General features: G+C 33.7%; 1 protein-coding gene across 4 annotated transcripts in view; it reads right to left on the bottom strand.

The window, feature by feature from the left end:
* The window catches only part of DNAJC13 (DnaJ heat shock protein family (Hsp40) member C13), a 118,685-nt gene that overhangs the window by 46,718 nt on the left and 44,791 nt on the right, over positions 1 to 27,176 (bottom strand). For all 4 annotated transcript variants that reach the window (XM_055321305.1, XM_055321306.1, XM_055321302.1 and 1 more), the window contains 20 exons: positions 26,722 to 26,888; positions 26,539 to 26,618; positions 26,290 to 26,459; positions 25,559 to 25,658; positions 23,354 to 23,461; positions 22,543 to 22,698; positions 21,839 to 21,895; positions 19,717 to 19,838; positions 17,525 to 17,600; positions 17,173 to 17,268; positions 16,226 to 16,369; positions 12,024 to 12,106; positions 10,582 to 10,735; positions 7,740 to 7,843; positions 7,494 to 7,653; positions 6,002 to 6,064; positions 4,110 to 4,211; positions 2,576 to 2,680; positions 1,560 to 1,762; positions 441 to 525 (listed from right to left, as the gene is read on the bottom strand). In XM_055321305.1, coding sequence (XP_055177280.1) covers positions 441 to 525; positions 1,560 to 1,762; positions 2,576 to 2,680; positions 4,110 to 4,211; positions 6,002 to 6,064; positions 7,494 to 7,653; positions 7,740 to 7,843; positions 10,582 to 10,735; positions 12,024 to 12,106; positions 16,226 to 16,369; positions 17,173 to 17,268; positions 17,525 to 17,600; positions 19,717 to 19,838; positions 21,839 to 21,895; positions 22,543 to 22,698; positions 23,354 to 23,461; positions 25,559 to 25,658; positions 26,290 to 26,459; positions 26,539 to 26,618; positions 26,722 to 26,888 — 2,335 coding nt within the window. The remainder of the gene's footprint in view (positions 1 to 440; positions 526 to 1,559; positions 1,763 to 2,575; positions 2,681 to 4,109; positions 4,212 to 6,001; positions 6,065 to 7,493; positions 7,654 to 7,739; positions 7,844 to 10,581; positions 10,736 to 12,023; positions 12,107 to 16,225; positions 16,370 to 17,172; positions 17,269 to 17,524; positions 17,601 to 19,716; positions 19,839 to 21,838; positions 21,896 to 22,542; positions 22,699 to 23,353; positions 23,462 to 25,558; positions 25,659 to 26,289; positions 26,460 to 26,538; positions 26,619 to 26,721; positions 26,889 to 27,176) is intronic.

Genomic DNA, 27,176 nt, shown 5'->3' with positions numbered 1-27,176 from the left:
CAAACTCAGTGCATTAGATCAGTTGTTATTCATTAAAATATTTAACTGAAAAGAGTCAAACTCTGAGGCAAGTTGGCAATATGGCTGCGATTATTTCTTGGACTATCACCTCCCACATGTCCATGTCTGTGGTCCACTGGTGTACTTCCCAGGATTCCTAACTTCAACGGTGTGATTGAAGAATGCATAATAAATAAAACTTTTTGAGAGTAATTCTGGAGTCTGGAGGCTTCCTATGTTTATGTTCTTGGATATGCAATCTTCCACAGTATAATCAGAGTATCAATTAGGAATAAGTGAAATAAACATAATCAGGGTTCAAGGTTTTAGGAAATGGAATACACTACAACAAAGACTAGGTAGCGCTCATACCAAAATTGAGTAAGGGAGAATGATTCTTAAAATACTATTCCTAATTTGATAACACAAAAGTAACTCACCTGAATAATATGGGGAAGGCAAGCGCTATCTGACAGCAGTCTTTTCACTCTGGGTAAAGGCCGAATGATGGCATTATCTTGATCCCTAGAAAATATTTTCTAAGGTCAACATTTAATATATTTATTAAAACTTGTATGTGCAGAGCATATGACATTCTACTAGGCATGAAGCATGTTACCTTACTTTTTTGTTAATGAAGACTAAGCTCTCATACAGCTGGGAACATGATTAGGTATTTTGGTTTAAATCTATTTGGCTGCTTAATATGACTTCATTTCCTTCCATAAGATTTCCTTGAAAAACAGTACCCTAGAAGAGCCAAAGACTCTTATTTATTATTTAATTGATTAAACTTGGTGTTGCCCAACACATTGTCAGAGGATATTTCCCCCCAAAGGGCATATCAAACTTTGTCGCATAAATTTAAACTTTAACTACTCTCAGTATTTTCCCTGTATACCTTTAATTTTAATGCTACATTCCTTCTAAATACTGTGTGCTTTTAAGTCCAATCTGAATTTTAAAGAGAATTGGAACCACAAAAGCCTCAAATGTTATAAAACTGCTAGTTTCTCAGTAACTTCCATCACAAAAGGTCTCTAGTAAGAGTAATACACAAAATGTACATATATAAATATTTTATAAATATTGAAAGGTTCCCTGCAATAGTTATATAACATATTTCCACCTTCACTGGTCAAGTGGGACAAGTTATGGGGCAAGATGTGGGCTTGGAATCAACTTTTTTACCAGGAGCTAACCTGACCGATGAGCTGGTGGCACTCCTCACTACAGTGTACAGTCTGCAGTATTATTTATTCAACTGTTACTGTTGCTAGAGTGCAGCGAGTAAGTCTGGATTTGGTAACATTATTTGAAGTCTCCCAGAGAAAGTCATTTTTTAGCTACTTTATCAATATAATTTGCAAATTATTTCTTTACAGGTTTCAAAAGCTCCAAAACTCAAAGCAGCATTTCCTCAAGGTCACAAATGGTATCTTTGCTCTAAATCACCAGGGTAATCCCCATGTTGTTACTGAGGAAGCACCCATATAAATGGAAACAGCAAGGTATTTTGAAGTCCCTGTTAACCATGGAAATGTGCAATTACATTTTACCTGCTTGGAAAATATCCACACATTGTGATCAACATGTTCAATATAAGGGTAGCAAGGTCAGTTTCATTTAGTACAGCCTGTCCACTGGCTAACAGACACCACTTAAGCTGAGGTATTCCCTGAAGTGGTCGCCATCCATCCATGCCTTGAGCCCAACATCTGGTTTTTGCATTTAACATTCCTTTGGTCCACAATTCTTGCATCTAAATCAATGGAAGGCACCGTTACTACAAACATGAATGAAGTAAATGAGGCTTGCTAAGGTTTTCTATTTTGTGGAAAACACATGAACTACGGCAATAAACATACAAGTTCACTATCAAAAAACAACAAACTTTTGTTGACAAGTCTTCAAGAACCTGAAATAGGTTACTAATATAAGAAAATAACCATTTAGTTGGCCAACCTACAGAGCATCAAGAACACTGGAAAGAATGAAAACAGTAGGCAGAGTGTAAAATGACCAAGATATATACAAGTAGAGGGCTTGGTCTTCTATAAAACTTTGGCTAAATTCCAACTGAGCCTAAGATGTCAAGATCAAGTAACAGTAGCTGTTAAGACGGAAATTGCCCTTGAACTGCACAATTTTCAATGAATTTCAGACTGCATAATAAAATTTACCTACTTATTCCATATAGAAGCGTTGTAGTTTGAAAAGCCTTAATTATCTATATCTTATAACTATTAAGAAATCCATTGCTATTATTACTTTAAAATTCATTAAAAATCTAAGTGCTACCTCTGTAACAACAGCTTATAAACAAAAAAGTTTGAAGACATAACTGTGTGTGTGTGTGTGTGTGTGTGCGCGCGCGCGCACCTATATGTATGTGTGGTTGTTTAGAACTGCAAGCCATCTAATTCTTCATATGGAAATTGAATGACAGAGCCCGTAGACCTGATGATAGTACTTGAAATCATAGTTTAAAAATACTCCACATCTCTATGTATGTTAAACAGAAGGGCATAAGAAGGAGAAAGACCATCACAAAAAGTTTCTCTAAGACACAAACCTCATGAAATCCATATGGGCCACTCCTTTCTTTGTCTGCGTTGCCAAAGTACCATTCCTTTTCACTCTCTCTTTTCATATCTGGAGCAGCTTCGATTACATTGCTCTAAGTTTTAAAAATATAGTTATTTTTCAAGGCAGAGATCTAAGGGGGCAGATACCATAAAAAGTAAAACAGAACTAACTTTCCTGGGTTTACACTCCTTTGGAAAATCACCTAAATTTCAGGTGACCTTAATTTTAAGAACCAGTGTCTAACCAAGTAGTCCAAAAAAAATCTATTTCCTTACTAATATGCATTTGAAATAAATAGCTTCCTAAATTCACTTGGCAATCTAAGCTAAATTCTAAGACATCTATATTTCCTACTGTCATTAATAAATTCTGAGGACAGTAAAACTTGAGTAGCAAAGAATATTACAAATAACTTTATAAATAAGTACAACATTAAACTTAAACCATAATGCTAAAAACACTAAAGTTTTTGAGGGAAAAAACTCACTCCAACTAACAGTTTCAATAAGCACCTGAGATCAAAGAGCTAAAATACTAAAAGGAAGGTTTTTTTAATGCTTTTAAACATTTTTAATTTACTACCCTCACTACAGATAATTCTTACAATTTATATATCAATGTTTATGAAAACCTAAGATAAAATTTTTATGTAGTTAATATATTTTAGTAAAACAAGGTTTTAACTACCCTCATAACCACCAGTTTTTGGTTAGATTTATATAGAGAGGCATAGCTATGTGGTTAAGAGCACAGACATCTGGATTCTAACTCTGGTTCTGTTCCTTAACGGGTGGCTTTGGGTAATACACTTGGCTACTCTGTCCCCCAGTTTTCTCATCTGTAAAATGGGAGGGCCACTGGGCAATTTAAAAAGTTAATATATCATGTACCAGAACAGTACCTAGTACAATGTCATGCTACACAAGCATTACAATTACTTTATTTATACCTGATAATAGAAAATGCCATATTCTGAATATTCAAATAGCACTTTTGTACATAATTCAGCCAAAAGCTAACATGGAACATCTCCTTGAACCAGGAGATTAAACAAAAACAAAACACCAAAAATAATCACCAGTGAGCTAGGTATAAATCTCTTCTAAAATTAGGTATCAAAAGAGGCCTTTCAGGAGAGATTTGCAGCTCTATCCTCTTATTGGCTGGTTTCTATGAGGCCCAGATTCCTAAAAGCAAAGTGTATTCTCAGTGGCTGTCAATGCTTTAAATTCTAATTCTATAACTGACAAATTCAGTCTAAATTTTAAAGATCACACTGCCCCAAAATAAGTAATATTAGAGATATAGTTACTTTAAAAGACAAAAAAGGGACACATGAAAAATAAAACTGGATCAACACTATCCATTTTAGATTGTGCTTATGGTTACTTTAACTTTTATTGGCCATATTCATGGCCACATATCTTGACGTGTTTTCATGTCAATTTTTTTGATTCTTTTGGATCCTAAATTATACTCAGAGGCTGTTAAGCTTGTGAAATCTAGATAAGCATACATACTTGCAGTGGCACTGTAGCTCGGCTTACATGGAGATGTGCAAGGGTAAGCAAGTCCACAAGGATTCTAATTCCATTTGAGTCCATGAGATCCTTAACATTTCTCTGGAAGACAAAAACACTTTTACCTAAATGAAAATTTTTCTTTCCAATGCGTACTATTACCTAAAGGACTCTCAAAGAAGAAAACATTTATTTATTTATTTATTTATTTATTTATTTATTTATTTATTTATTTATAGAAAGCATTTAGAATCTCTTTGGAAAAACTGACATACAACTGATTATTACTTAGTGTTTTACGACTTTGTGTTCAAGGAACATGAATTTAGATAAATGTGAAAAGTGCAAAACAAAGACATTGCCTAAAGAATTTTTACTTAAATATATTCTGAACAAAACAAAATAAAAATAAACAAGGCCTGAAAGGAGTAACACCCACAATAAATTCTCTGGTTCTCAAATTATGCTGCCTTTCCCTAGGTTTTTATGTTAATAACCAGATTATTCTATAATCAGAAGCAAAATCAGTTATATTAAAAACCTTTTAATGTTCCAATTCTTATAAACTTAAGATAAAAACTGGCAATTTCTTAGAAGTTTGGAAGAGATTATAATTTACATTTTCCTAAGATTTATTAATTATACTTCATTTAAAAACATATGGATTATTTTCTAAAAGTGAGAATAAAACTAAGTTAGAACAACAAAGATTTAAGATACAAAAGACTTGTTCAGATTTCACTGCAACATCATATAATTGTGAATTAAACTACATTTACAGCTATGAATTTTTGTTAGAAACCAGTATGAACTGGGACGCCTGGGTAGCTCAGCAGTTGAGCGTCTACCTATAGCTCAGGGCATGATCCCAGGATCAGGGGACTGAGTCCCAGATCAGGCTCCCTATGGAGAGCCTGCTTCTCCCTCTGTCTATGTCTCTGCCACTCTCTCTGTGTCTCTTGTGAATAAATAAAATCTTAAAAAACAACAACAACAACAAAGCGGTATGAACCTACTCTAATGTCCTTTAAAAAAAAAAGATTTATTTATTTTAGGAATGCCTGGGTCAGTCATTTTAAGTGTCTACCTTTGGCTCACATCATGATCTCAAGGTCTTGGGATCCAGTCCTGTGTCGGGCTCTGCACTGAGTAGGGAGTCTGCTTGTCCCTCTCCATCTGCCACTACCCCCTACCGCTTGTACGTTCTCTCGCAAATAAATAAATAAAATCTTTTTTTAAAAAATGGATTTTTTTCTTAAAAAGAAAAGCCAATATTTGAGAAAGCGCACAAGTGAGAGAGGCAAAGGAGAGGGAGAGAGAATGCCAAGGAGATCCCATGCTGAGTGCACAGCCTGATGTGGAGCTTGTTCTCATCACCCTAAGATCATGCATAACCTGACTTGAAACTAAGAGTCAGATGTTTAACCAAGCCACCCAAGAGCTCTGAGCCTATCAAAATGTCTTAAAAAGGAGAATATGAAGAGCTAAAGTGACTCTCTAGTTTATCTTGAAATTACTTATCATCAAAATGTATGCTGAATAAATTAAAAACTTTCCATTTTATGTCAAACATTTATTTTACTTAAAGTCCAATCCTAAAGAGTCCTTAAAGTAAAATCAGCTATTGGTTTCATCCCTCATTATTCTTCCCTTAGAATATTATTATTATTAATTTATTCAGTATCTGTAACAGTAGGACAGAATGTACAGAGACTATCTGGCAAAAAATTTTCACTCCAGAAGTTGACAGCACACAGAGATTTCTGATCTAAAAGGAGAAGATAAGAAAAGAATCATGTCTGGATAATTAACTCAAGCTGGAATAATTTTTTTGTTATATACTCATGTGATTTATTTGGAAATAGCTGCCTACTTAAGCAAAAATACTGTACCTTATTAAGGATCAACTTGTTAAGGAAGAGGATCAACCGATCTCGTTCAAGTTTATCTGTGCACTATTGAAAAAAATGAGAATTTAGTCAGAAGTGAACAAAAATACAAATTAAGATATTATCATCTATGGACAAAATCAACACCACCAATAAGAAATAATGTCACCTTTTAAACAGCAAGAACATGAGAGAAAAGAGTCAATTATTATAATTCTTCAATGTCCTGCATTCTCTGCAATTTTATATAACTTGTCTAATTTCCCTCGAAAAGCATATATTTTAAAAGTCAACAGATTACTTTAGTATATAGCTTTAAGTACATAAAAATTGAAACCAATAAAAGAATTGCCCCAAATGACACTTCTCAATATTCTAAAGAATTATTAATGATGTTTCATACAAATAACATCATGCAGAACACAAACAAGAAGGAAAACTGTATTTGTCTAAAAAATACAAAGGCTATGCTATAAGTATTCCGGTTCACTGGAAAAACAGTAAATTAAAATTCAATAGTACAATCTGGCATAATAGTAATTAATAAGGATTTTCATCTGGTTATTTCCTAAGGCATGTTTTATGACCTTATCTAGCATCAGCTTTCTAATCTATAAAGCATGACTAACAGTTAAGATAATTATAACAAGCACTGATGGCCATTTAAAAATTGGTGAATGGGGGATCCCTGGGTGGCGCAGCGGTTTGGCGCCTGCCTTTGGCCCAGGGCGCGATCCTGGAGACCTGGGATCGAATCCCACATCGGGCTCCCGGTGCATGGAGCCTGCTTCTCCCTCAGCCTGTGTCTCTGCCTCTCTCTCTGTGTGACTATCATAAATAAATAAAAAATTAAAAAAAAATTGGTGAATGGTTCTAAGGCAGTTCACTGACATTCAAATTGTTAAATTTAAAAGGAATAATATAAGCACAAGTGAAAGAACAAAGTATATACACTGCAACAAATAGATTACACTCAAATTTGAGCTGCACAATAGATGAATGGGTCAATATGTTCTTTCCCCCAGGCAAGCTCAAGTGTTAAAGGACAAACTTCCTAAAATGTGCTAACTCAAGGTTCTTTTTTTTTGGGTATCACTGTAGTTCTAAAGTTTTATTATCTTCACACTTTGAAATTTAATATGCTAGCATGATTTAAGATTTTTCTAAAGTGGAAACCAAATGTACGTACAAAATAGTCACTATTTCTTTTACACACCTGTCTAGCTCATCCATACTTAAAGATTGGTAAATAGGTCGCTAAAGTCATTCAAAAGCAGCAACTGAAAAAAATAAACTGACATGGACAAATACTAACCCAGCAGTCATTTTCCTACTCATCTAACTTAGAATTAATCAAGTATAAGGTAAACTACAAAAAAACTCATGCAGAACGTTACGGTAACAATGTAATCAAACAGAATTTACATTCAGTTTTGAAAATTTAACAAGTATGCCAAATGCACTATCTAATATTTTCCTTAAATGATATTCTTACCCTCTCTAACATTCCAATGATATATCTCGTATCTGTAAAAGGTCCTATTTCTTCATGACATCTGCCATAAACAATAGCAAGGGCTTGTAAACATAAACACTTCATGTTTACTTTTGGGGTGAGCAGGAAACGATGATAGAGCTCATTGAAAAATTCATATCTAGATTTTAAAAAAAAGTTCACAACAGAATTAGCCATGAAACTAATAGTGAAAACAAATATAACAAGATATGAAAAATAGCTTACGATCTCTTAATTGATCCGCTTTCTTCATTCTCATCTTCCTCCAATAGTAATCTCAGGTAATAGTCTCCTATTTTGATTTCCTCTGCCAGGCACTCATATTTAACCTTTGTTAATAAATGCACATTAGAGTATTTTAGTTTACAAGAAGGTTTTGGCAGTTTCCACATAATCACTTCTTAAATTCTGTGCAGAGCTTTTTTCTTTCTTGGTAAGACCATCTTTAGTAGAAAAAAATTCATCATTTCTTAAAATATCTAGCAATTCATTATTATTAATATAACTTCTATTTTATTTTAGTTAAATGTTAAAGAGTTGAAATTACATACCAATTGTATGAATGTAAATCTTGCTGATAACTTTCACAGGACTATATGGTACTAATAAGGATGAAGGGAAAGAAGGCTCAAACACTGTTAAGAGAATCTGCTTCACTCCCTTCTCAGTTTGTCACAACCAACTATGGAGTAAGTTGATCCTGCACATACACAGTTTGTGCAATTCACACAAGCTACCTCAGGATTTCCCTCATCTCCCAACACATGAACTGCACTTTATGGTGTATTTTTATTTATTCATTCTCTGCATGTCAAATTACTCCAGAATACAAAGGAGGTGATAGATGAAGGAGTGGTCCATGATGATCAGGGGATATGGCAACACCATGACCTTTGTACTCAGGCTACTTGTCTAAAGTAAAGATTTGCAAGCAATTGTAAAAAGGAATTTCCTACTGGCCAAATTATTAAAATTCATTTTCCAAAGCCTAAAAAAACTAATTTCTAAAAATATGAACTATATAAAATCAAATATATATATGTGTCTGTGTGTGTATCCATTTCGCTTTCTTTATAAATTGAGCATTCAATTCATTCAACTTATATTAAACATATACTGTGTTTGCTATGCACTGTTCTAGTCAAGGATACAGCAATAAACAAACGTAAAAATTACCGTCCTTATAGGAATAGCAGATAAAAAAGTAAAACATACATGGTAGCTAGGTGGTAAGTGCCATGGAATGAAATAAAGCAGGGAAAAGGGAGAGGGAGAGAGAGAATGTAGGGAGATGTATGTATATACAAAGAGGGCTGTGTTTTTAAAGATTTATTTATTCATTTTTAGAGAGAGAGAATATAGCGGTAGGAGGAGGTAGAGAGGGAGAGCAAGAGAGATAATCTCAAGCAGGCTCCCTGCTCAGTGCGGAGCCTGATGCAGGTCTCAATCTCACAACTCTGAGATTATGACCTCAGCTGAAATCAAGAGTCAGGCGCTTAACTATTGAGCCAACCTGATACCCCTGAGGGCTCCATTTTTAAACAGTGGCCAGGGAGGGCCTATTCAGATGATAATATTCAGTTAAAAACCTGAAGGAAGAAACAAGTTATGAGACTAATCTAGGGGAGAAGAATATTCTAGCAAGTAGAAAAAGACCTTAGGTCAAGAACCTGAATTTGGTGTTTCCAGGGAAGTCAGTGTTGCTGGAGCAAAAGGGTGAGTAGTAGAACATGAGATTAAAGAAAGAATGCTTAGGGCTAGGGGGTACACCAACCTTGTAAGCCATCTGAAGAACCCAGGCTTTTTCAAAATGAAATGGGAAGTGATAGAAGCACAAAAGGACTCTGAGCACAGAAGTAACACGATCTACTTTAACAAGATCATAAGGCTATGTTGGTAACAGATTAAAGGGAGACGAGTGGGTAGCAGAGATACTGCTACAGTCCCACAGAGAGAAGACGGTCGGGTTCTGGATAAATTTTGAAAGTGTACTGAATAGGATTTGCTGACAAACTTGATTTGGGATATAAGAGAAAAGAGGACTACAAGGGTTTTGACTAGAAAATAAGGAGAAGCCATTATCTAAGATCAGAAAAGACCGCAAGAAAAGCAGGTTTGGGAGAAGAACAAGGGCACAGTTTTAGAGCTCTAGTTGCTTATTGCGTATCCAATTATAAGATAACAGTATGAGGTCTCGGAAAGAAAATCTGAGATAAAAATCTGGAAGTCACCAGCAAACAAAAAACAGTCATGAGGCAATGAATATAAATGAGAAGTCCAAGATCCTTTGGGCCAGTTTAGCAGTTGAGGAAAAAAAAGAAAAATGAAGCAAAGGAGGAGTGCACAGTAAAGGAGGAGAAAAATCCAGGAGAATACAGACTCCCAAAATCAAAGCAAAGGAAGTTTTTTGAAGAGGAGGGAATGAGCACAAGCAAATTGTTGTATTCTGCAAATGCAGTTGGATTAAAGATCAAAGCCTACAGGGTCAGGAGTATGCTTAAATTAAAAACTGTTATGAGAGCTTACATCACACACACACACACACACACACACACACACACACACACACGGTTATCTACTGCCAACATTTTTTTTAACCAACATGTTTCTTTTTTTTTTTAACCAGCATGTTTCCTGATCTTATTTTGTTGTTCTTCACATCAATATTTTACTAGAAAAGCAAAATATGACCACATTCAGAATCAAACTACCACAAAAAAATATATATATAAACAAGGTATAAGTACAAGGAAAAAGGGAGAACTAGCTGTATTTCAATGGAGGAAAAAAAAACCTAAGGAAGAAAAACTAAGCGAAGAACAGATCTAGAAAGCACGGGATCAAATTCATTAAAACTCCTATATGATCTCAGATACAAAACCCAGTTACTTAACATAATGCACTTTTAATTTTTGTCTCAAATACTAAGGTTTTCTAATATTTAATATTTCCTCCACAAAATTAAGAAGGTAAAAATGTTATATAACCACAAATCTTTTAAAAACACTCCACAAATAATATGTACTTTCAAAAAGAAAAAACTAATATTACAAAAAGCAAACTTTACCTCAAATTCATGATGGTTCCAGGAGATCACATTAGCACTACCAAGCTCTCTATCAATATTAAATGCTCTCATTTCAGATTCAAGACTATCTCTCAGTTCTTCTCGTGTTTTGAAATTCCAAATTAGGTTTGACTTAGCATGATCCTGACCAAACCTATAGGTATAATTAGAAAATAGTAGAAAGGAGTAAACATTAAAAAAAATCTATAAATATACCTTATACATTTTTAAATAAGAAAACACTGGAATAAACTTCAGCAAGTGTAAATAAAATAAAATCTCTGTAAATTTAGTAGAATGTACAATTCTATAAGGCAGAATCTTAGTGATAGATAAGAGTTGTACACTATAAAATTCTTTAACCTTTTCTGTATGTTTGAAAGTTTTCAAAATAAAATGCTAAGGGAAAAAAAAATGAACCCAAACCACAAAACAAATCTGTGTGGATTTCAAAACAAGGAACTGATACTTCAATTTCAATATTTATTGCTAGTATAAATTCCAGTCAGAGAATAATTACTATTAGATATTAAATTTCAGGTTGGGGATAAGAATTTCTGAACTATGCACCTGGATGTAAAGTGTGTAGGATGAGCAACATTCTAGATTAGAATGTTACAAACTACCTAAGAATACAGCTAAACTGCCGTGTTCTGATTGATATTTGTAAAACATCTTCCTTTTATTCCTGAATAATTTAACTACTGTAATAAATTTGGACACAGGTCTGAACTAGAGGTGGATGGGCACAGTATCCTTTCATTTTCATTCTGCAACACTCCTACAAAGTCTAATGTCAAAGTTCCAAGAAAGTTCTAGGGGAGACAACATAATCCTAAGGAAGAAAATCAATATTTTTAAGGCTATACTATATATTTATTCTATACAATTTAAAAGTACTGTGGGAAGTTTCCAAAACACTTATTTTCCTTTATAAGTTACGGTATAATTAATATGTCAGCTTCCAGAATAAGCACTGTAAATTATCCCCCAAAATTTAGCAAATCCTCAAAATGTTTCAAAGTCTTATGTGCATATGTCTGTGTGTGTTTGTGGTGGAGAACGGTGGGCAGGGGCAGTAGATGGAGAAGAGGTAAACAGATCAGAAAGGCTGGAAAAGTCTATTAGGCCAGCTAAGCTTGATACCCATTTCCTACAAGTCTCCTTAAGTTTTCATCATTTATCTCTTTAATCAGCTGAAAGCCTTAATAAAAAATTAAAAGTAACTTTAGCTCCTCAGACTACCAATACTGTACTATAAAAGATATTAATATTATGGAAACATTGTTAATCATACCAATCTTAACAGTTACAGTTCTTGACCTTGGTAGTGTAAAAATACCCATTGCATAAAGTGTTAGTTTCAGACATGAAAAACCTATTATGATTGCTCTAATGGCAATGCCAAATTTAACTTGTTGGAAAAGAGGCTTTATGTTTACCTATAATAGAAGAGATCCCAATTTGCTTCTATTTTTATTCTTTGTCTTCTCTTTCGAAGAACTACTGGCTTTTGATTTATATTCTGGAAAAAACAATAAGACTTCATAGTGCTCAATCTGGGACTATCAAATAGGCTCAGTCAGAAAATCATCACTTTATCAGTGATACAAAACGTTTTCTCTATCAAATTTTGGCAGAAACAAATTAATGAAGCAAAATCTATAAAGTGTGAATATAAAATTATATCACAATGTAATAAATAGGCACTAGCAGGTATTTCTACACTGTTGTTGAAGCATTTTCCATGTAGCCTACAGTTATTGTTTTAACACCAAATTTTGTTACAGTTTATAATGACGACTGATAAAATTTATAACGATCAAAAACAGTGACTTGTTTTAAACATTTACATTACATGCAGTTAATACACAACTCATGGGACAACAAATGCAAAATATTATAGGCTATTAAACTGCTACCAAAGCCATAAGGAGCAAGTATAAATTGAAACAGCTAATGGATAAGAAATATGAATCTACAATCAGACACATGTGAGGTGAGATTTGAATTTAATTTATTAGACAAAGAATCTCAAAGACAACTCCACATGCCAGGCACTTGAATGCATTTCACACATGTAGCAGGGACTTAAACTCACCATATTGTTTCTGTCCTGAATTTAATTGTAAAAAGGAAAAAATGAAAAAGTTTTAAATAAAAATAAAAGAGTGAGTCTGTATGTGTTAGGCTGCATCTATCATACAAATTCCACAAGGATGTCACCAATATAAATCATCTTCACTTTAAGACAGAGATCCACCTGCTTCTCTAAGTCTATGACTCAAATTTTAGGCAGTCATAAACCTATTTGAGAATTCAAAGAAAGTTATGGCCCCTATTCTAGAGAAAGACATATACACAAGGCTTATAACTAACTGGAGGTGAAGAGTTCAAAGATTTCTGGAAGTCTATATATATGGGCTGGCAATGAGGAATCTCTGCTCCACGTCAAACCTGTAGATATGGCAAAACATTAAAATTCTGACCCTCAATGTGACAGAACCAAAAAGTAGAAAGTAATAAAGCACAGAAGTCTATAACTTAAAGAAGTGACAAATTATATAAAATAAAGCATAATAAATAGAAAGAATAAAGGCTGAGTAGTAAATTTTAAAAAGTAAATACTGTTTGAAACATGAAACCTATTGGTTACATAAGGAGAGTTTTAATGATAAAACTTTCTCTAAAACTTCTAATTAAGAAGCACTTTCTTCAATTTCCGCGGCCCTCAAGACAAAAACCTAGGAGTCTAGACTAGTGAAAATGTAAATGCTACACACAAAAAGGACAACCAGTTCTCCATAAACAGAGTTCACACTTAGGCTAAAACCCCTAACTAGTTAAATTCCTCAACTAAAATAACAAAATAAGTAAAAAGCAATTTTATACATTAGTCAAAGGTTATTATTAATCAAACACAGAACATTAGCTACAAATGAAACTGACTTAAAAACATTCTGATTAAAATATTTTGATTATATAAGAAATGCAGCTCCTTTCAAGGCTAGCCAGTTAATCTTGATAATGGTTAGTTTTCAGACTAGCTAAAGCACATGATCATTCCATATTTGGGTGTTAATATTTCTACAAATAAAATAGTCCCAAAGATTATTCACTGTTTCCTAAAGAAATTAATGTTAAAAATAGTAGTATAGCAAAAATAATCTCTTTATTACCTAAAGAGTTTCTTGACCAGTGTATCTTTTGGCATCATTACCTGCTCAATGTTTTAGATAACACCCACATATATGAAACAGACCAATAAGACATTATTGCTATTAAAAAGCATTATTTTCCTCTGAATTATTTTCTTTAAACAGCATATATTATCCACATTTATAGCTAAAATAGCTTTGTGTTCAAACTTATGCTGGATAAATGTTACATATGAAATTGGAATCCAAAAACTTACTTCAGTTAGATAATTATATCCAACAGCTTGAAAACTATTATTTTAGAAATGGGCTTAATTACTTGAAGTCAGGGGCTCATACTTTTAATAACTGAAAATCAGATCATATCTGTAGATTTTTGATTACTCGAATGTTTCAGGAATATTATAATGAACAGACATGTATATAGTGCTGCTATATTATTATTATTTTTTAAGAGAGAGCATGCGTGAGTGATCGAGCAGGGAGTGGGGGAGAGGGAGAGAGAGAATCTTAAGCAGGCTCCATACTCAGCACAGAGCCTAATGCAGGGCTTGATCTCACTACCCAGAGATGATGACTTAAGCTGAAATCAAGAATTGGAGGCTTAACCGACTGAGCCACCCAGCCATCCCTATTATTACCTTGCTTTTACATAAAAGCAGCCCTCCAGAATAGAGAAAGGAAGTACTGTTATTTTGATTTTATGAAAGAGGAAATAACACTCTGAAAACTTGTAACTTGTCTTATTATTAAACAATAAAACTAGTCTCAGATATAGGTCAAACAGTTCAGGGCAGCCCCGGTGGCGCAGCGGTTTAGCGCCGCCTGCAGCCCGGGGCATGATCCTGGGGACCCGGGATTGAGTCCCACATCGGGCTCTCTGTATGATGCCTGTTTCTCCCTCTGCCTGTGTCTCTGCCTCTCTCTCTCTCTGTCTCTATGAATAAATAAATAAAATCTTAAAAAAAAAAAAAAGTTCAAAGTGCAATATTCTCTTCACTATCCTAGCCATTTATTTTTTTTTTTAAGAATTTTTTAATTTTCTTTATTTATTTACGATAGTCATACAGAGAGAAAGAGAGGCAGAGACACAGGCAGAGGGAGAAGCAGGCTCCATGCACCGGGAGCCTGACGTGGGATTCGATCCCGGGTCTCCAGGATCACGCCCTGGGCCAAAGGCAGGCGCCAAACCGCTGCGCCACCCAGGGATCCCTATCCTAGCCATTTAGAAAGCGTATCTAGTGATTCTTTATATTGCACATGTTACTCATACAGTTCAGCATAAACTCCTTATGCTCAAATTCTACAGAACTGAATTTTGGTCTCAATTTCAGATACCACCGACTATAATTCTTCTGTGGCACCTGATGTCTATATTTAAATGTTCTAGCTTTCTTCAATTTCCCCGGCCCTCAGGACAAAAAGCTAGGAGTCTAGACTAGTGAAAATGTAAATGCTACACACAAAAAGGACAACCAGTTCTAGTTTTCTTCAATTTAGGTATTTTATATAAAATTGAATATAAAATTCCACTCTTATGTTTTCCTTCATAGCTTTTCAGTTTCCATACTAATTTATTCATAGATGTTTCTTTCCTTCTTTTTCTGAATTTTATTTTATAGCTATAAAAATAAAGGTGCTCTTCTTGTTTAGCAAGAGGTAGTGAGAGAATCTTAAGCAGGCTTCATACTCAGCACAGAGCCTAATGCAGGGCTTGATCTCACTACCCAGAGATGATGACTTAAGCTGAAATCAAGAATTGGAGGCTTAACCGATAAGAAACCTACTTGGTGAGGTATTTATATTATTTTCTTTGCATAAAGAAATAGCTACCATTAAGTAAAGAGACGGTTTAAGAGAAAGAACGTAAGTGTGGTCAACAAAAATGGTGAGATCAAGTCAACTTTTATTGATTTAACCACTGCACATTTTATCCTAGACACAAGAATACACATTACTGAATTAGGTTCTATTGATCATACTACATGCTAAGGAACGAGAGACTAAAATGGTTTTTGATCTGACCTTGATTTAAGAAGCTAATACTGAAAAATTTAAGTACATACAGTAAATTTAATTTAAAAATGTGAATCTTATTACCAAAACACCTATCTGGCTAGCTCTGAATAAAAATGCTAAACAAGAAGAGCACCTTTATTTTTATAGCTATAAAATAAAATTCAGAAAAAGAAGGAAAGAAACATCTATGAATAAATTAGTATGGAAACTGAAAAGCTATGAAGGAAAACTTAAGGGTGGAATTTTATATTCAATTTTATATAAAATACCTAACTAAAATCCTATCAATGATTCATAAAACTATGAATTAAGAAAAATTTATATAAAAATATGAATCAGAATTAGGTGACATTTCTTCATATGTTCAGTCAGAAATATCTGACTACCATCTCTGTGAACTGCAACAATGAAAGCAAACCTACAATATACAGAAGTGCTTGAAGCGTGGAAGCAGATTTTATTTTTACCTCTTTTTGTGCAATGCCCATCCTATCCCTCCAGTGCATCAACACAAGATCTACTTTTTCTTTGGCAAATTTTTCAACTTCTTTAGCAGCTTTTCCAGCTAGTCTTTGCCACTCTGGAACTTTATTAAATTTTCCATACTGATCCTGTAAAATAATGTTAAAATCCATTATACTCCTGTTTGCAAATTTATTTTTAAAATCTAAGTAAAGCTGAGTCACACTATTTATTTTACATGATAAAATACATACTGGATGTTGGGGGCTCAGTGAAGAAACAAAGTGAAAATTTCTACAATAAATTATACTTTTGTCCAAGAAATCTTAACTTTTCTGCTTAAGTTTCAAGATGATTCCTACGTGAGAGATGGTAAGATGTGAATGGGAAATGGGTGTAAATAGAAAAATGGAGTGAGGAAAGGAAAAGAACACATATAAGACATTATTACAATGGTGTATCTTGAAAGATGTTTAAGTAATTTTCTCAGAGATAGCCCAATCTTAATAATAAACAAAGTTTTTATTAAAAAAAAAAAAAGTTCTACCCTAAGTTAATTTTTTCACTGTTGGCCCCTTCTAACCAACATTTATCAATCACACATTATTTGTAAAATATCACATTATATATATGAATACACTTAAAAAAAAATCCATTCCTGAAAGTGCCAACAAGCTAAGGGAAACAAAACATACAAGATTACTATTATTTATAATATTAGATTGTGGTGATGGTTTTATAACCCTATAAATATACTAAAAATTACTGAATTGTACACTTAAAACAGGTGAATTATATGGGATGTAAATTTTACCTCAATAAAACTGTTACTAATAATACTACTTTTGGTACTACTATTCAATATACGGTGAATTCTTGGCTTATTTTTGGTATGTCTTAGAAAGATTATTCTTTTCAACCTGAAAAGACACTTAGGACAATAATTATTTACCATTGCTATTTTCACATTATCTCTAACATGCATCCGATCAGCATCCTTCTCAGGAACTGGATCTGAGCTGTCCAAGTATGCCAGCAAGCCTGGCGGCTAAAAGCAAACACACACAAAACATAAAATCCATTTTCAAAACAACTGCGCAAAAGAAAATCTGGCTTTCAAAACCTAAATAAATACTATGATTTAAGCTAGTAAGGTCAGCATTTATTATGTGGTATCTCCTTTGATAAGCATCTTTTAAATAAAAAAACAAAAACTAAAAACATCCTTTAACAGTATAAACTTACTCAATGAAATTTTATTGGGCAAGAATACGTAAATCTTCTTGTTCATTGAACTGACTTACCAAAATGCGTTTCAACAAGTTTGTTGCAGTTGCATTATCAGCTGTCCAGAGTCCCACTAAATGTCTACTTAGCTGTCTGAAAAAAGCAGACGTTGAGAAAGGTTTGCTGCTTTATCTCAGCTAGAACAGAAAGGAATTTTTAAGAACAAAATATCACATAAGAAATATGGCTACAGCAAAGAAATCATTCTGATGTTAAATATTTAAAGTTAGTTATTTTGATGTGGAGAGGTGTAGGAGATAGTAATTAAAGATATTGCTAATATTCTAGAATCTTCTCTGAATCAAAATGCTTCCCTGATAAACTAATTTTCAATGGACTTGAACATGAAGAAGTAGGTTTTTATTTCATTTAAAGAGGGAAAATAAATGAAACACTTAGACTTGATGATACGATTAGTTTGCATAACAAGTCCTGATATAGTGAGCATATAGCATTCTGGCATTCTTTGGAATTCTGAACATGAGCAAAAGTCAATAACTATGTTCTAATATAATCTTTCTGGCAAAGTCAGAGATAGAAAATATTTTTAAGTTGTGGAGTCTGGAGAAAGACTTAAAGCACTTAAAGCAAATTATTTTACTCATGCCACTTTAGAGGTAAAAGCACATTCTGGTTCAAAGTGAAGAATATAAGATCCATGTTGAGTCTATGATTTAGTCATTTATTAATTTTAACCCTCACGATATGTTCCTCAAGAGCAGAGAATATATTTTATTCACTGTTGACCCTTCTGTGCTTTGGTAGGAATGCAAATTGCCATTTGCTACAGGAATGAGTATGAAATCTGTGAGAAAAATAACCAAACCTACAGACATATGTATTTACACAGGTTACATTCCCAGAAGAAAAGTCTAAAAACCCAAATTATGTATACTCTGTTCTATCACAAAAAAAAAAAAAATGAACACGACTTAAAACTGTTCATTTCGATGTCTATTTGGAAATTCAGTACTACTGAAACAATTATAATTTCTTCCACGTGCATTGGATAGGTATCATTTATCAGGGATTCCTGAAAAGGCTTTAAGTAGGGACAAATGGGATAACATTTTATAATAGCAATCTGCATAGAGCAATGCAAATGAAAAGTGGCAACTTATAAGCAGACAGCTTTTCAATAAATACTGTCACTGATCACAGTAAGGGATGATGTAACTGATTATTTAATAAAGAGGAACACAATAAGCAAACATCTAACTTGGGGGTTTAACAGAGTAAGACATCAAACACTGCCTATTTTAATGAAAGATGGTATCTACTATCACTAATAAGACAGTACACCAAGGAAATCATCTTTCTTTTAGATATTTTTGTCCTCTCAGGCAACACAAAAGACTACTTTTGTGGCCATAATCTGTTAAGTTGAGGGATGCAGACTGCCTCTTATAATAGCACAAAGAGCAGAAAACTACTGGCAAGGCGGCATACTATGACATCCAATAACTGGATGTAGGTGACAAAAAAAGGAAATTCATGATATAACGAAGTAAACCTAAGTCAGCAATTTGTGTGATCATTTAAAAAGTCAGAAGAAGATGATTAAAAATATTTATGATATCCTTTTTCTTAAACTGAGTCATGAGTCGTAGTATGCTAAAGATATTTGAAGGGTCACACATCAGAAATCAAAGAAAGATTAAAAGGGATGGAATTCACATGGCCTGGAATAAATGAACAGATTTATGTGCTTCCTTATATTTGAAGGATTACTATAAAAAAAGAATTTACCAAAGGAGAACTTGCTTAACTACAAGAGATTTAGGATAGCTAGGACAGTTAGATAAGGTTTTCTTGATTCTTAAGAGTACCTAACTGACCAAAGATATTTAAAAATTGATATGATGGTCCGCAGAAAATAAAAGGAGAAAAATCCTGGGCATGTGGTTCTAGTTCCATAAGCTTCTAGGCACTCTTTTCCATGTTCCAGTCCCATGACTATGGGTATAGAGCCATAACAGGATAGTGAGGGGAAAAAAGCAAACAGTTTTGTTTCCCCTCCCCAAGCTCTCCATGGGGGAGGGGCAATCATCATCTGGGCACAATCTTCTATAAGAAAAGGAAAAGAACTAAGTGAATCAGAAGAAAATGAAACATTTGCATAATCTGAACACTTACTCAGTTTGTTTTATGTAATATCTAAATCCATTTTATAAGCAAGTTCATTTATAGCAAATTAAATTTAACCTACCTATTAGTAAGCATCCTTTGATCTGAGCTTATTGTAAACATCGCAGTATGCAAGTGTCGAGGTAAGGCACCTTCACTTAGGGCAAGCTCCTGCATTTTTGTAGCAATTTCTTTGTCACCTTCCTTTGGAAAAAGGGTAAGATGATCCCTAAAGCAGCAATCTAGAACAAGCTATCCTAATTTTATAACACCTCTAGGTAAAATAATTATGTAGTATACAATGTCATAAAAATTTGAAATGCAACTTAATTACCCAAAAATAACACAGGTGATACAAGTAATTTTAAAAATATTATTTGCCTATGAAATGAGGTTTTAAATGTTTACAGATGCATTTTATGAATTATGCTTTGCTTAGTTTAGTATTAAAATTAGGTTCATTCTCTGAGTTATATCAGCCAATGAAAGGCAAAGGCGACTCAGGGAAATCAGCAATTCCTACCAAAGGCATCTGCAAACCTGGCTTGCTTTTATTATTAACAATATAATTTTCATGGTGAACATGGTTCTTCATTTTTTTTAAAAGAAAATATAGTAAGTTGGGATAGTTTTTTATCCTGATTTTACTTTGCTTATATGGACTCACTTTGGCAATAGAGTTAAGATAGATAGGACTACTAGTCAAAAGTCATCAGAGAACTATGAAATATAAGCAGTGTGATATTCAAGACAGCCTACTGATAAGCAAAAATGCTCACAATGTTAGTGAAAAAAAAGTACAAGTATATAGTACAACTGAATATGTAGTATATATACAAATATTCATAGTGTGAATATGTACATATATCATTCTGACAATAGTATCAATACAAATATATACATAGCAAGTACATATATATAGACACACACACACCGTTAGTACAGATACATATATAACTTTAAACATTGCACAATCTGAGGGAAAATTTACCAAAATGCTAATAGTAGTTATCTCTGGATAATAAAAATATCAATGACTTATTGTATTTGTTCCTTGAATTTTTTTCTGTAAACACCAGTGTTTATTCAAAGATTATATACTGCTTTTACAATCAGAAAAAACAATTTAAGATACTTGCCAGGATTTCAGGATAAATAAAGCCACCTCTAGTCACTGGTTATGCGTCTAACATATGTGGCTTGTTATTGAACCCCAAAGTCTACTTCAGTTATACCTGGCCCTTCAGAAATACTTCTGAATGAACAGCAATATATTGGAGGAGCAGGGTCAGGAATACACTTTTTTTGGTCTCATGGTCTTACTTGCCCTTGGCTACCACCAGCTGTGTGAGAGATACAGTACTTACTTTGGAAGCTAGAACCCATTTGCTAGAGGAAGAAAATTGGCCTTATCTGTAAATACATACTAAAAATGCAAAAAAAAACCCTTTGATGTGTACTGCCTAATTTTTAAACACCTATTTACGAGTATACTAATTCTGTGCATTTTGTTTTAGCCAAATGTTATATTTATGAGCTACAATCACTGAGTTTTTTGATAAAAGAGGCAAATACTCTTACATTTTATCCAAATTACAACATGACAACAACAAAAAGAATCCAAAGCCATTTGGACTGATGTCATTATAAACATCCAGTATGCAATTTGATGTTTATAGCCATGATTTTATTTTCTAAAAGACAGAGAGCTAAAGCAACCATATTACAGAAACAATATCCCATGTCTGTCCAACGATATATCCTGATCTCTAGAGCACTTTAGCATGAGGAACCAATTTTTGTTATTTAATTATATTTTGCTATGAACTAATAACTCCATTAACAGATTCCTATGTAACCTCAGTACCTAAAGATTTCAAAATCATCAATACCATCATCTCTCCTCAAAAAAGAGTAAGAGGAAAAATGCTAACTTTTAATTCTTTTAAAACAAACAAAATACAAATAATGTAGGAACCAAAAGATCTATTTGCCCTAAGCCCATTTACGTCAGAACTTTAAACTCTTAGTTTAATACCAAGGATTGTTTCTGTAGTTTAAAACTAATTTCTGAATAAAGATTCAAAATTACTTTTATTACTCAGAAAAACTTCATCTTTCCCATAAAAAGCTGAAATGTAATTCTTCAATTAAAATACCCAATCAAAATTCAAATAGGTTTAAAATTTGAAAATTATTCTCACCTCTATTATTGCCTTCATAACCAATCCAGCTCCCTTTATAATTGCCATGGAAGGATGCTTTAAAATAGGGAAAAAAGTATCACAGAATAAAAGAATTTTATTTCAACATACTAGCTATTGCTTTTAAGGAGGATATACAGTTTTATAAGCCATAAAATTAGTAAAGGATACATTTCAAAGCCAGATCACAGTTTGGTTAAAAATTTTAAGTATTCTTAAAATATACCTTTAAGGGTAATTAAAACATTAGCAGGAAATAGCTGGCACTTACTCGGATAATTATACATATTGGAATGATAAATATCAAACAGTAATGATAAAATAACACAAATTGACATAACATAAATATAAACAAAAATATAAGTATTACATAGAAACATATCACATGTACATAACAAGTACAATAGTATATGAAATAAGAATGTTTTCAACTATTTATGAACTATTTATGATTTTTCTACTCTAGTTCTGAGAAAAGATGGGCAACATGGTCAAAACTGTGGTCAAAAGCCATCAACAGAACTCTACATGAAACACCAAGAGATCTGTGGAATTAAATATTCTTAATATGATTATGTACTAGGATGTATTTATTTATCAACATTACTTCAGAAACACATCCATTATTTTAAAACCAAACTGACCCAAAAAGTGGTTCTTAGATTAGCTATTTGTTATTTGATTAGAAAGATACAAGCTCTCACCTGAAAGAGCTTAAAGAGGGTTCTTCCATTGAATGCTACCATCTCTAAGAGCATATCAAACTGCTGTCCTTCTGTTGTCTCACTATATGGAGCACAGAGGGCAAAAGTAAGGAAGTCCAAGAGTGAACTAATAACTAGGGCACCAGTCCCATGATCCTGAAACAAAGTAACACATTGCCTTAGGACAGAGAAATTCAAGTAAAACACAGCAATAATGTGCTTCTATTATTCTAAATGTTAAAAGTAAACATAATTCCTCAACATGAGGCCTAAAGTTTGATTACTCGAAGGAGTACTTGGTTTTACTAATACAGTAAATTCATTCCTTACTATATTTTAAAAGGAAAATAATTAAAATTTGGTCAAATTTCAAGAAAATAAACAAGATTCCTCAAACAAATACAACTAAGATTAGTATGTATAGTATTTGTATAAAAAGCAATCTTTGACAACAGTTAAACCACTCCACCAATTTGTTCCTTCTAGATCTATATAGATTGCCCATCTCCAAAATTATTACCAGTGACTGAGGAGCAAAGATTTTTTTTTTTTTGAGCAGCTTAATTCATAATGACATAAAGAAAAAAACCTAAAGTCTTTGCAACTTATTCTTCCCAGATGAATGGATATAGTCTTAAAACAGAATATTTTACTATCAGTGAGAGACCAAGCTGACCAAAGTGTGTATGACCGATACTGACCAAAGTTGGGAGCCACAACTGAAAACAAAAAAATGCCTGAACTGCACTTCTAGAATACTTTTCAATAACGTATGGTATCTCTCAATAAGCCAAATTTAATTATAACTTACCACATGGGAATTAAATTTTTCCAGTAAGTTTTCCAGAAATTTCTTTGAAGAGAGAAGAGAAGCTTTGTTCAGCTGTTCTTGTCTTAAGTCATAGTCATCATGCATGGGCTGTTGATTAAAAACAATGAGTTCATAAGCAGTCCCACATGCTGGTATCACACGAAAGTCATTTGTAAAGAGTATTCATTAAATACTGAAAAAATTTAAAAACACAGCCTTTAAAGTTGAAGGCAGAAAGGAAACTCGTGATAAGACAATCAGGCAAAAGTGATGATTTCCCCCAGGGTCTGATGAGGCTTCACAGATACTGTGCCTAGCAAGTATCTGTAGAGTACTGCAGAAGGAACTCTCTCAAAAGACACAAGTCTCCTTCTTAAAAGGCAAATAAGACCCATTTTTCTCTCCCATTTTATATTTAAATTTGAAATGATAAAGCTTGGCATTTATTTACTTATTTTTTTAAAAAAATGTTTAAAAGCAAATATTTGTCTCTTCTAACTGGTGGAAAAATTAAAATGGGAAAAAGATTCTAGCATGAGGGTTAGGAATAAGACCCAATCCTAACTTTGCTGACTATAGCTGACCTCAGGCAAGGTTGAGTTGCATTAACTCTGAGTTTCACTTTCCTTAGCCGTCCAGGTGAGATTAATAATACTTAGCTCAAAGGACTATTATGAAGCTTAAATGAAATAATTCATGTAAAATATATAGCCAAACCCTAATATGTAATAAGAGAAGATTGAGTTTGTTTCACACTAATGTATTTTGTTTTACATTCTAGTTACCTAATTTTTTTCAAGATTTATTTATTTGAGAGAGAGAGAGAGAGAGAAAGAACATTGGGGGTAGGGGCAGAGGGAGAGGGAGTCTCAATCAGACTCCATGCTCAGCAAGGAGCCCAACGTGGGGCTAATCTCATGACCCTGAGATCACAACCTGAGCCAAAACCAAGAGTCACACTGAACCAATTGTGCCACTCAGAAGCCCTTATTCCACTACTTCTTTCCATGGAATTATTAGAAGCAGTAAAGATAGTAAAATTCACTTCTGAGTATAAATGGAAGATTTTCTACAAATGATTACTTAAGGTTTATCCTATACCACTAAACTTGCCTTAAACACTTTAGTCCCATATGCTATATACAACACTAGTAAATCAGGAATTTCAAAGTTATACTGGATAATTCATTGCTTCTCCTCCATACAAGCTGTCACTAAGTTAGATCTTAACCCTCAGCTTTCAAATGTGCCTTCTTTAACCTCATCCTACCTCAGCATCTTGTTTCTTATTTGGTCTACCTGTCTTTAATTTTACCTCTAATACAGTCTCCACATAACATTTGTCAGCTTTCGGTAGTTCAAACCTAGTATTACTGCTCCTCTGATGAAAAATCTTTCAGTTGTTCCTTACTAAAGGATACAAATTTATTAGCCTCTTTGTCTGATACCAAAGGCTTTTGATGACTGTCTCTGCATATATTTCTAGCTATAACTCCTAATCCCACACACCTCCATACATGTTTTATGACCCAGCCATTTCAATTATTTGCTTCTTCCCAAACATACCTTTGTATACGCCCCCTTTCCCAAGAAAGCCTTCTCACAGAGGGAAAATACCTGCCTGTCCTTTAAGATTCATATCATGTGTAACATCTGAAAAGACTGGCCTCAAATCTTTTATGTTCTCCTCACCACAAACCCAAAAAGCTAAGTTCTGCTTTTTAGGGATCCCAGGGCCCCTACTACTTTAGATGAGACACACATGCCTACCTTACTAGACCGTCAGCAATTTCAAGGAAGGAAGGAACTTTGTATTTCTAGCAGATAGCACAATGCCTGGTTTATAGGATATGCTAAACGAACCTTCATTTGAATAAATAAATTGCCAAAAGAGCAATTTGGGAAATACAAAACACTGAATTTAATTGGTACAATGAAAATCTGAGTTTGTGGAAATTTAAACCATCAATCAACTTAAGAAAAACCAGTCTCTTAAAAAACAACAACAACCCACCAGGACGCCTGGGTGGCTCAGTTGAGTGTCTGCCTTTGGTTCAGGGCATGATCCTGGAGTCCTGGGATCAAGTCCCATATCAGGCCACCCGTGGGGAGCCTGCTTCTCCTTTTGTCTGTATCTCTGCCTCTTTCTGTGTCTCTCATGAATAAATAAAATCTTAAAAACAAAACAAAACAAATACTACTTACACACATGAGGGCACAGAGCATATCAACAGCTGCATGGATTACTCCATTGTTGCTCCTCTTGAGTGCTTTTACTACCTTCACTCCTAGACGCTCCCGAAACCTTATGGAACAACAACAACAAAAAAAAAACAAGCTTATAATAGCAATATCAGAGGATTATTTTATTATTAAAATGTAACATAAGTCTTCTTTCTATTACATTCAACAAGTACATATTTTAAATTCTACCTCTAGAACATATCCGTTCTCCTAACAGTTTTTTTCTTTGAGGGGGAAGATTTTTTAAACAATTAATTAAACTAAAAGGGATTTTGGGGCATCCGGGTGGCACAGTCAGTTAAGCTAAGACTCTGTTTTGGCTCAAATCGTGATCTCAGGATGGTGAGATGGAGCCTCACATCAGGCTCTGTGCAGAGTCTACTTAAAGACTCTCTCTCCCTCTGGGCTTCTCAATAAACCTTAAAAAACAAAACAAAACAAAACTAAACTAAAAGGGATTTACTTTCCTGTTCAAATTCATTAAAACAAGAGTCAACATATTGCAGGTATGTGTAGGACCAATCTCTACCCCTTTCACTTCCACTTACCTTCCTTTATTTATTTCACATGAATAAAAACTACCATATCATCACATGAAAGGTATCAGGTTTAAACAGATATAAAAAGATAAAGTGTTGATTTTCTGCTATTTTGAGTTGTGTGTATTCTCTAAAAGTTCAAAGACAACTTACTTTGGAAGCTGAGTGAAGGCCAGAAAACCAGCTTTGGAAGCCACAAGCCTCCTCACAGCCTGGAACTGACTCTCAAGTTCTGCATTTGAAGCAACAACATCTCCCTCTTGGGATAATAATGCTGTTATGGCATTATTGATCAGTTTTTCTTTGTTTTCTGAGAAGAGACCCTAGGTAAAGGAAGAATGTCTCAAAAAAGTTTCCATTCCCAAAATTAATGACAATGAACAAATTATAAAACAATCTTACATCCTGCGTTACTGCATGCAGAACTCCACTATATGAAATATTAGCGTTGAACCTGAATACAGCATCTGCAAAGTTGCCATCTGTAAGATGAAAAGGTTCAAAAAGATTTAGAGGCTTGCATTCCTAATATTTAAATTATTAAGCAGATGGATGGAAATGGAATTATACTTAATCAATACTTACTTGGAGGTGTGGCCAAAAATCTGAGATGAAGGCTCTCTACTTCCTCATCGACAGGCATGCTGAGTAACCCCCATCGCTGACCTTTATGAGTTGGTGTCATTTTTACACAAACATCTCTGTTACCAGAGGCTCTTACTCCATCCAGCAAACTTGCTAATAAGGAATCTCTAAGCAAAGTAAAAAAAATAAATGTTTTAGGATTGATAATTAAGGGGAATTTTGAATCAGAATACAGCATAGACCCTTTAGCAGGTCACCTGCTCAGGCAGGACACTCTGAGTACAAGCACAAAAGAATAGGGCGCTTTAAGAGAGAGCCTAGAGTTTCAATACTAGCTCTGCACTTTACTGTCACATACCTTTACAAATTACTTAAGCACTATAAATGTAATATTTTTGCTTTTTAATTTAAGAACTTTTTAAACAGTTTTACTGAGGTATAACTTACAAATCAAA

The sequence above is a fragment of the Nyctereutes procyonoides genome, unplaced genomic scaffold, assembly GCF_905146905.1.
Source record: "Nyctereutes procyonoides isolate TBG_1078 unplaced genomic scaffold, NYPRO_anot_genome, whole genome shotgun sequence".
Taxonomy (NCBI): Eukaryota; Metazoa; Chordata; class Mammalia; order Carnivora; family Canidae; genus Nyctereutes; species Nyctereutes procyonoides.
The sequence above is the reverse complement of the archived record's forward strand: the minus strand, read 5'-3'. Positions and strand labels throughout refer to the sequence as shown.